General features: G+C 44.8%; 1 protein-coding gene across 1 annotated transcript in view; it reads right to left on the reverse strand.

Moving 5' to 3' along the window:
- The window catches only part of LOC135239614 (multiple epidermal growth factor-like domains protein 9), a 49,852-nt gene extending 41,718 nt beyond the window's left edge, over positions 1 to 8,134 (reverse strand). Inside the window, exon 1 of the mRNA XM_064308413.1 lies at positions 7,341 to 8,134. Coding sequence (XP_064164483.1) covers positions 7,341 to 7,860 — 520 coding nt within the window. The 5' untranslated portion in view covers positions 7,861 to 8,134. The remainder of the gene's footprint in view (positions 1 to 7,340) is intronic.
- Between the last annotated feature and the right edge of the window lie 3,181 nt (positions 8,135 to 11,315).

An 11,315-nucleotide genomic window follows, 5' to 3' on the forward strand; every position in this document is an offset into this window, starting at 1 on the left:
AGTACGTAAAAACACGGGGCTATTTTCTCAAAATGCCTTTCATAAAAACATATTGCCGTTGAGTTTTTGTTTGTTGTTTGTTTCTTTTAACGGCATCAATCAGGTTACGTTGCCCTGGTTTCCCTGGTGGAGGAGGTGAAATGGGGGAGGGGCTTCTCAGGAAACTGGGCGACTGTGCTTCCTCTCGGAGCCCAGAACAGCGTGTCCCTCAGTTCAGGACACTCGTCCTGGCTGCTGTAGCACAGCGCAGGGCACTTCCTTCCAAGGCTGTGAGGCGTCACCGTGGAAACTCTGCGCTAACCTGTCTGGCAGGGTTCTTCACTTCTTCCGGGGAGCCAGATCAGGCATACGGGCCAAACATACTCAAATGTACTACTTATAGAAGCGTACAAATATAACACAGTGTGTTTTTTTTAAAAGTAGAGCCTTCTTAAAATGTGCATAAATTTTGCTTATTTATTCTGTCACCAGTGGGAGGCATGTTGACTTATTGGACAAATGTGAATAGCTTATTTTTATAAATGATCAAAGGGCCGAGTGTATGTCTATGGCGAGGTGTATTTGGCCCCCGGGCTGCTAGTCAAACAGCGCTGCCCTGCATGGTCTCCAGCAGGTAACTCTTTGGAGGGCGCCACCTGGTATCTCTGAATGGGTTCTTAACCCCAAAAAAACACAATCACTGTGGAGACCACAGTTGTGTCTGAATCAGCCTTCTAACTACTGTACCCTCAAAGTATGTACTGTCTAACAAAGCATACTGTATACTTTTTAGTGCATACTTTCTCAGTATGCCAAAAATATGCCATTTTCCAGTCGTACAGTGGGAGCGTTACATGCCCTCGTGCGGCCATGCTCACATGTTGTAGTTGTTTTTGTTGTTGCTGTTGATGAAGGAAAACGTCTGCGAAGCTGTGCCTCGTTTTTAAGGCGAAGCTGTACTGCATCATATTTTGGGAACAAAATGGTTGTTTACTTCCTTCCGAATACACTCAGCAAAACCCAAGAAATAAATATATCATCCTGGGATTTAGAGAACATTTCACCTTCTTTACAACTTTGTCATCCAACGTACTCAACAAGTGTCCTCAACAGTAGGCAAGTGTGCTGATACGGACACGGCTCAGGTCCCACAATCCACCACTCTCACTCCAGAGAATAATGGAGAGTGAGAGAACTTCACGGTGGGAGAAAGAGGAAGAGAGAGGAAAGAGGATGGGAGAGAAAGTGAATGAGAGAGAGAAGATGAGAATGAGAGCATGGGAATGTGCAATATCAGCTGACGCAAAATGCCTGTGTACAAAAAAAAAAGCACAACAAATAGTCTAAAACTCCATGCTAAACAGAGACAGATTTTCTAACTCCAGACACAATGGCAGCTTCAGCCAAACAGATTTCCACAAGATCATCTCTCCCTCTCACAAGGAAGCAGATTTAGATCCCTGTGAACCTACAGGAAACACTTGTTTTTTTGTGGTCAGGCGGAGGGGTTTCCAAGAACTCTGACACTTTCAGTTTTGCCTTCTCTATGACTCACAGTGGAGGGAGCAGGTCTGGCCAACCACAGATGGCTTCAAGCACCACGGCAACTGAAAAGGGCTCCATCCAGTTCCAACGAATCAGTGAGGACCAGCCTCAAAACAAACGGTCTGTTTGTGGTGCGTTTCAGCACATTACAACACAATTTATGTCCTTGGTTGCCTAAAGAAGTACACGCCCCTTGTTTCCCAGACCTAAATCTGCCGCTTGTTGAAAAGAAACCACAAGAATTCTGCACAGTAAAATTCTCAGTGTTAATTTAGCTACAAAAGAGTTTGTACAGAGCCAGATGTGCTCAGTGTTAAAATGTACGCCTTTGACAACGAGCACCCCAGGGGCCCCCAGGACTCCCTCCAGTGTGAGATCCCCGCTGTAGCGCTGTGAGACGCGGACAACCGTGTTCCCCCGCGCCGTTACGACAGGTACGCCTGCGGGGAATTCGGACAGCCCACGCAGGAAAGAAAACCAAAGCAGACACACAGCCCTTAGGAGCTAGCCTCACTACAACCTTGCTTTGCCTGCACTCACTTTGTGAGAACAGGCAAACATTTGGTTAGATGCTAAGGAAGAAAACATAATGATGTTTGATGAGGTGAACCAGGCCCTTCAGCACAGCTAGGCTCATCATTTACCTGCAGTGTAAAGCAAGTGGCCCTGGTCCTGGAGGGCCACAGGAAGTGCTGGTTTATGTTTTCATCTTAAGATAAGCTATTAATTCAGACCCAGGAAATTGAGGCGATGTGAGTTAATTGATCCATTAAAGCAGCTGATCACAGTTAAGCGCTTAGCAACAAATAACCAGCAGAACAGTACCATAGTTGACCTAGACATTATCTATCACAACGTGAAGAAGCCTGGACTTGAGCATCATAAATCGTCTCTGTCTCTGCTTCTTGGCCTGGCAAGTCTTTTCCCACACTGGTAGCTCTCTGCGTGAGAAAGAAGTCCTTCCTGATATCACTATAAATGGACACCAAAGAGGAAGAGGTGCGTGACCACACTGCGGAAAACCCCACCCGATGCAAGCGACCACTAAATAACCGTTACTTTGATCTCATCTTTTCTATGTAGTTCAATACTTGGCTAGAGACGGTGAGTGACAGTTACAGTTGTCTTCAGTTCAGAAAAGATAACCTTGAACTAATTAGAAAAAATCAATCCTGTCGCTAGAGTGGATTCAGTACAGAGAAATGGCGGGAAGACCCATGGAGGCTGTGTGCACACGGCTATAATACCTTCATTCTGAAATTCTCGTTTGTGGTGCCGGCACCACCTACTCTCGAATCCAGACCACGCCAGTGCTGCAGAATCCCACGTGGCAGCACATGTACCTCCATGCCATTGTGCCCGAGAGGGAGGGGCTATCTTGATACTATGTCCAAGTCTCATTGCTCACCAGGAACCTCCTCTAGCCAATCAGGTGCTGACAGTCTGCCTGCACAAGCTACACATGGAGTTTCCTCTCAGACTCAGTATCTATGCAAGTTTAACTGTTGGACCGCAGTATCATGAAAAGCAGCGGCGTGACATCACGCATTTGGCAGGGGAGCACATGATCGTCTGCGCTCTCGTGAATTGACAGAGGAGGTTGCACTGGGCACTCCGGATTGGGAGGAAGAGCTGTATGTCTTTTTTCCCCCCCACCAAACAGACCATCTTTATGAACTGGGGCCCCAACAGAGTGTGCCTATCCTGTCCTATACTGACCGGAAGAACCCCTAATCAAGAGCTGCCACAGAAATTCGGATGTATTCTTCTTCCCCAGTTTCCCAGAGCTCGGCGAGCACTGTGATTTCTGTCACCAGTCTCTGATTCATTTCCTTTAATCATAAAACTGTGCACACGCGAGGGAAACAACCTTCGCTGAGAACGATGATTCTGCGCTCGCAGACCCAGGATGAACTACGCTGTCCTGTCACCACAGGAAATGTACGGACCCTAAGGTTGTTCCTTTTATGGGAAATAACTTTTGACATACTAATGGACTGGTTTAATTACACGGGGGGGGGGGGGGGGAAATAAAGTCTATGCAGATCCCTGCTGTTCTGACCATACAGCGGTCTACAGTCATACCATGCAGAACAAATGGCTGCAAGTCATTAAAGAGACTGGAGAAAGAAACTAGCACAGCAGAATGTAAATCTGTGAAGCAGTAACTCAGAGAAGACTATAAATTAAATGGCAAACTATGATAAACTCGGGACACGAGGGATTCTTTTTTTTTTTGCGAAGGGAGGCAATTAATTTATTTTCCTGCTTAGAATGGGTTGCAGACACCAAATTTGTCCAAAGCTGATAAGCCAGAGTGGTGCAACCACTGAATACTAAACGCAGCAACAACAACAAAAAAAAGCCAGAATAAATTAACTGATCCAGATCGATATTTTATCACTCGTCCAGTGCCTTTGGTTATTAGCAGATGCTAACCGTGCCATTTAGCTGAATGTTGGCCAACGTGACCCCATGTGACGATCATTCCGTCTTCCATTTTTAAAAAGATTATGATGCTATAAATCATAGCCTCAAAACAGAACACAGAGGAAGTGCAGTATTTCTGTACAGGAAGTAATTCAATATAACTTACCATTGCAGATCATCAAATGCAAAAGCCCAAAGCTAGCAATTTCCTGGATATGTTATGAGTTATATGATAGGATTAAGTAAGCCAAGCCTGATAATACAGTATGTGTGATCATACACACACACTGACCTTATGCTTGTTTCTTTGTAACCCTGGAAATTGGTGTAAAGATTTGCTTTTTGCAAAAATATTTGGGAACTGGAAAATACTATTGGGGATCTGTCAAAATAGCATCAGCAGCAACTTGGCACACCAATTGCTTGGTTCAATGAAATGCATTGAATATGCAGAAATGTCATTTATTATAGTATCCACAATGATGATATAAATTTTATTCTTATGTTCTTATATTTATGTGCTTGTGTGAGTGCACAGGCCTGCACGTTTACATTTTTGTGCTGGTGTGTGTGTGCATGCGTGTGTATGTGATTAGGTGTCTGTGTGAACGTGGCATGTGTATCCGTACGGATGTATTCATTGGCCTGCGCGCGTGTGTGTGTATGTGTACGCCTTGGCATGGCTGTTTTACTGCCTGTGCTGTGCGTGGGTGTAGACTGGGTAGACATGCAGCTTTCATACAGATTAAATGTTTGTTGGCTTCTGCTACAGAAGCAAGCAGCACACACTGCACTGCGCTAAACATAATTACACACCACAGACGCAGTACCACACTGCAGGAAAGGAACGAACAATGTGTTTACTGGGAGAGAGTGAAGCAGACAAAGGCAGAGAGAGAAAGAAATGGCTTGACTGTGAGATGTGTATCTCGACTGAGAAGGTGTTTGTGCGACAAAGCCACATATCAAGATTGAGGAATCAATCATCCAGTCAACCAAGCATGGATTACCTGACTGGCAGAGAGAGACAGAGAGAGAGAGAGTGAGAGAGAGAGACAGAGAAGAGAGAGAGACGGGGGGGGTTAGGGGTAATTGATAATTGAGAGATAAATGTGTTGCTGGAACGGAGTCACAGTGTCAAAGAGTGTGAAAAAAGCGAACAGCAAGAGGGCTTCATGTTAAGCAGAGGGGTGGGCGGACACCCACATTCACACGATATTGCAGGAGGAAGGGAGGGAGGGAGGGAGGGAGGGAGGAACACATTTGTGAGACAGTGCTTTTGTGTTTACGCGATACAGCGGGGCGGGTAAATGTTTTCTTTATCAGGCTGAGATCCATTTGTGTGCGCAGGGAGCACACGCCCGGGTGACGTTATCTCCCCGTCGTCGTTACAAGCCCATTTGAATATGAATGGGACGGGCAGGCCAGAGGCTGCAGCGTCTTCGCAGGAGAGGTGTCCGTGGAGGCCTGTCACCTGTTACAGGCCCGCGACCCTCACCAGCCTCGTGTGGGCTCTCGTCACGTGACCGCAGCCTGGATCCCAGCACTGTGAACGTAGCCTACCCGGGTGAGATGTGAGGTGGGTAGGCAGTGTTTCTTTATTTTTATTATCCTCCCGCGGGTTCCTCCCGAGGTTGCTCCGGCTGAACTTGGAGCAGGAGGCTCGGGCGTTAGTCACCCGGCGGAGACCGCAGGACAGACGGGAGCCGAAAGATGGACGGAATTATACGGGGGAAGAGAAGATAAGCGAGGAATAAGACAGAGAGGATGCTGGGACTGCTGAAGTGAAGCAAGACAGCGAGAGAGGTCTATAAGCTGTCAGGGTGTTGCCAGGCAGTACAAAAAGAGATTTCATGCTGAATTTCCTCTCCAGACCGACGTTGCAGCACAGGGGAAAAGACAGCCATAATACCCAAAAGGTAACTAGGCACCTGAGGACATACTCCGCCATTGACTGAAATATGGCATAGTTATAAATTATAGCTCTCATGTCCTAGGAGAGCTGTCATTTAATATAAACAGTGTAGCCTAATTAAGAAGAATTACTCATTTAAAAACTCATCTGACCCACTTCGGTATATGGAAAGGAAGCTTCTTTCCGCTCGTGTTCCTGGAGTGTTTATTCTCGTTAACAGCACTGGACGTCCAGGCTACCATAGTGCAGTATGAGACCATCCAGACAGCCGTACTTCAATCGTACTTCAATGCAGTAAGACAGTCCCAATGCCGACCTATTACTGTCTTTCGCTTGGTCCTGAAATCTTTGAGCCACTGACGTCGCCAACCCTGCCTACTGCGCAAATGCATCTTTATCAGTTTGATTGTGCGACGCACCAGAATGGTTCTTCAATATGAACCCATGGCACATCTGCAGAAATCCTAGCTCTTAATCGAACCACGCCTGGTCTGATGACAAGCGAATTAACTGCACGCAACTCTGTTGTATTTCCAGGCACATGCACGCCTCTGCTATGCGGCGTTCGCTCACTTGACTTCAGGATCAGTGGCGTTAGAGCATTTGAGTCGCTCTCGGGAAAACCCCCCAGTCACATTCTCGCGCTGATTATGGAGGTAACACAAAAGGCAATCCCACGCACACTTCCCGACATCTTACAGTCCGTTGCCAAGTCGCGCAATGTCCTTAGCTGTGCCAGTGCATTGGGTGAATACGTTATCACCAGCTGAACGTAAGCTTGTGTTTTTGCTTGTCACCAATCCCACGGAAATTGGGAAAAAAATCCGGCTAATGCTACATAGATAAAATGGGAATATTAATGCATAAACATATTTAAATTGTAATACCATTTCAGGGAATGTAAATAAAAAGAGAATATGGGTCCTCCAATTCTCAGTGGGAGTTACCCCTAAATTCGTGTTGCGGGATAGCGCAGTTCTCATTGAACCCTTCATTCCATCACTCCAAGACGGTTCAACAAGCTCAGCTAATCCAGTTTATGATGCCAATAAGCCTTGTTGAGAGAATTTACGCCGGGTATAAAACAATAACATTACTTAGCCTACATTAAAAGGGTGAATGGGAGTAGGCCTGCACCTGTTTTATAAACAATGAATTCAATCGATATTCAGTCGCGGTGCGTAGTGTTCGCGGAAGGATGGCTAATAACGTAGGCTATTTCCCAGGACAAACCAGAGAAATGCGCATATAGGATGCTGTGTGCAGCGGAGCTTCAGTAAGTAGCCTATGCGTTCTGTGTTTTGACGGTTCGAAGGGGAAAGAATGAATTGATAAATGAAAATGGAAGTAAGCCGTTGAAATGTCAATAATAAGAAAACGTCAGTGTTGTGGTGTGTCTGGATCAGGGCAATTTTCCGTTTCACCGTACGTTTAGCGCTGGAGTGCACCTGGAAGAACAGGGATGACTCACCTTGCCTGCTCTTTGTGGTAGTGTCTAGTGGTGAAGCGGTGTCTTTCGTGGACCACGAATTTTCGCTAACTGCGGATAGCGTGGTTTGTCGTGCTGTTTTATCCAGGGAATGAACGATCGTTGATGCCAAAGCAGAGGTTGTGTGGATTAAGCCCGTTACCGCATCCCCATTTTTCGTGATAGGATGCAAGGTTTTGCGGGGTACGATCGTAGGCGCTATTGTGGCGGTGGCCGAAGGTTGCACCGTAACGCCAGCCGTCCGTCCTGCCACCGTCGTGGTGGGAGCCGGCGTGAGCCCAGCAATCGTGGCATCCTCGGACTTGTCCTCGGATAAATGGCTTGGAATGGAGGTGCTGAGTGGTTCCCCAGTAATCTCCAAGGCGGCGCGGGGATGCCTCCAGGCGGGCGACGCATCCTTGCTTTTCAAGTGAGGTGCAGAATTGGACAATCCAATTGTACATAAAAACAACACCAATTCCAAAACTGGAGGTACAAACATAATTACAGGTCCGCACTTCATGCTTTGCGTTTACCTCTCCATGTAACTCTCCCCGTCGGTGAACACGGATGAGTGGGAGCCGACTGTGTAGCAATCGCCCACTTGTCACCTCCAGTCCTGCCTCCGGAATGTAACATGCACCTCCTATAGTTCCCCACTGAATTGCATAGGTGCCTGCTCTTGCGGCAACCTCGCTCGCAAATGACAGCTAGGCTCCGAGCTACTACGTTCTCTCTCAACCGAACACAATTATGTAGTCCTATGAGACTGGCGTGTTTTTAATCCAATGGAAACGGGTCAAGGGAGGGGCCTGGCGGTTCTTCTTTCACTCGCTTTCATGTAACAAATGGATTCTGGAAGAACAGACGATACGGTGACAGGAATCGTAGGGTGTATGACAAGAGCACGTTCACATTTTCAATGAAATGTCGCTTTACAGTCTGGAACGAGCCAACAAAGCTTCATAAATCACATTATGCCTCGTTTTTAATAATGGAGAATATAGTTTGCATCTGTCGTATCGAGTATGAGTAGCCGATGTTAATCGACTGCAGTAAGCTTGCGTGATTTTCTTTGCTATCGATTTATTGTATTTATTTATTTATTGCAGTTTGATGTCAATGTAAAAAAATAAATAAATAAACACAGGACACAAATGGGAAGAAATGTCCATGAGCGCCATCTTGTGGCGATTCACTATGCATTAATTAATTAATTAATTAATTAATTCATTCATTCATTCATTCACTATTACCGTAAACGAAACCTAAAATAAAACACCTTGCCCAAAGCCAATTGCTTCAGTGAGCAAGACAATACAGTGTGCACGCTGAAGATGAGATGGGTCGATTGTAGTGTACTTAGCAGGACTTTAAACAAGTAGACCAGGCCAGATTTGAACCCAGGAACTTCTTGCTGTGAGGCAACAGGCCTTCCTACTGCACCACTGCCCTCATTTGGCACATGCTTCGGCCAAAGCAGCTTACAAAATTGCATTTAACATGGTAAGCAAACCCCATCAGAGCTAAGGATACGTGCCATCATCAAGACATGGCTGCAAAATAAATCATTATGTATTGTTATTATTTTTAAAAAGGTTGAAACTTTGAGGTTTAATCTGAAAAGGCAGGATTTCAGATATTTTCAGAAAACAGCTGGTGAATCTCCCTTCCCAACAGACTGGGGAAGGTCATTTCATCGTAGGGGGTGAGGACGCAGAACAGCTGGTGTAGAAAGGAGTAGCGTCTCAGTTTCTAAAGAAATGGGACAGCCAGCTGTCAAGAGGAGTCTGAACAGAGAGATCTGGTTGGAGTATGTGGTGTAATCATTGTTTGAAGACAGGAAGGGGCAGTACCATTCACAGCTTGGTATGCCAGTGTAAGTGACTTGACTTGAATGGGGGTCGCTGCAATGAAGAGTAGTTAAAACAGGCTTAGGATGATTGAGTTTAGGCAGGTTGAAAACCAGGCATTCAGCAGAATTTTGAACCAGTTGCAGCAGCTTTATGGCAAACGACAGTTAGCAGGCCAATAAAGGCATTGCAGTAGTGCAGATGAGACATTCTGAGGGCTTCGACAAGTAACTGAGTAGCTTGGGTGAGGAAGGGGTTGATTCTGTCAATGTTATGAAAGGAGAACCTGGAAGACCTAAGAAACAAAGTCCAGGGTCACATCAATTTCTTAGCTGCAGGAGAGAGACCCTTAGACCTTCCACCTCTGGACTTTGCAGATGGTTTGGCTTTACTGTCACACACACACACCAGAAAATGCAAGAAAATTTGCTCCACTTGGAAACAACATCATCTCAAACTGAGCTGCAGACTAAAAAGAAAAAAACCAAAATCCTGAGAATCAACAATGAAACAACCACACCAATTATAATGGGGACTAGCAGTTTAGCAGAGGTTCAACAATTCATCTATCTTGAAACATGGTAAGTGTTGATAGATGATGATGCCAGAGCAAGACTCAATAAAGGTCAAGCAGCCTTCAATACCCTGAAGAATATTTGGAGAGTGAGTTCTATTGCCCAGACAAAGCTCAGGACTTTCAACTCTAATGTCCAAAGACTCTGGGATATCACAAAACAGAAGCCAATACAAACACAGCTAAGGAAGAGGAAGTGGAGTTGGGCGGGTTACACACGGAGAAGATCAAATAATAACATTAGCAAGCAGCCTCTAGCATGGAACACCCGAGGAAAGCGCAAGAGAGGTAGACCCTAGACCACCTGGGGAAGAGACACAGAGCAGAGGGACTGACGTGGAAGCAAGCAGAGCAGAAGGCCCAGGACAGTGTCTGGTCAATGTCTTACGTTCCCAAGATAACACAAAGGCTAAATGATCAATGATGGAGAGGTACATGAGACATTATATTGCAAAAAATGTACAATATATGTGATTTAGAGGCATTTTTTTTTATTGTTGCAAAAATGCAACACTGGGTTTCTATGGTTGTCATTTTGTTTTCAGCTTAGTCACTTAAGAGTTCTCATCATTGAATTGTTCATAAAGTCATATCAATTGATGTGCAGAATAATTTGTCTGCCTTTCTGTTATATCACTTGTGTCAGAATAATAACCTATTTTGATTTTAAAAAAATAAGAATTATAATTTCAAATATAAAAATAAAATTAACTATGAATCCGTCAGTGGGATGCCTGTTACGATTAGGAGCAAGTCATCTTGTAATGATGATTTGTGTCGGGGGTTTCTGTCCACTTTTAGTTGTGCCACTTATCGGTTGGTGAGAATAAGTCTGAAATAACTGTTGTTGCCACATATAATACTATTAGAAATTTAAATAAAATTATCCAATATTTTAAATATGTTTAAATAAAATAATCCAAGGTCACTGACAGAGAGGAATAGTGTAATCGGTTCAGGATGTTTTTCAGGCCATTGTTAATGGAGATTCAAGTGATTTTGAAACTGAGTCACAGCACAGGGATAACAATGAAGAAAAGACAGCACAGGATAGCAAAGACCATGACTTTGCAAGAGACAATGAAAGTGAAAGTGAGAGAGAAGGCGAGAGCAGCAGCAGTAATGACAGAAAGTAACAGTAAGGCCTGGCACTGTACAATACATGTATAAAATGATCAGAGTCAACGTCAACTTTGCTGGCTAAAGACAGAGTTCATGAGCCCTGATACATCCTTCATAGGCGCTGGTTTTGGGGCTGTCTCCACCTGCATACCGCAAACACCGCTGCGGTAGTTTCAAAGATTTGTGTCGTCAGAGATGCTTCAGAATGTAACGGTCAAGAGGAACATAGTTTTAGAAAGTTAATTTTAATGAACTAATCATTTTAAAGACAAATTTCTGGGATCAAGTCATTGAGGTGTAACAATCTGTGGATTTAAGAATACAGTGGTGAAATTGTGTTACCCTGAAGATGCACTGTTATATTTTTGCAACGTTTTCATAAAATCTTCCCTAAAGCCTAACACATTTTATTGATCAGAGGCTTGCTAA

The sequence above is a fragment of the Anguilla rostrata genome, chromosome 14 (genome assembly GCF_018555375.3).
Source record: "Anguilla rostrata isolate EN2019 chromosome 14, ASM1855537v3, whole genome shotgun sequence".
In the NCBI taxonomy this organism is placed as follows: domain Eukaryota; kingdom Metazoa; phylum Chordata; class Actinopteri; order Anguilliformes; family Anguillidae; genus Anguilla; species Anguilla rostrata.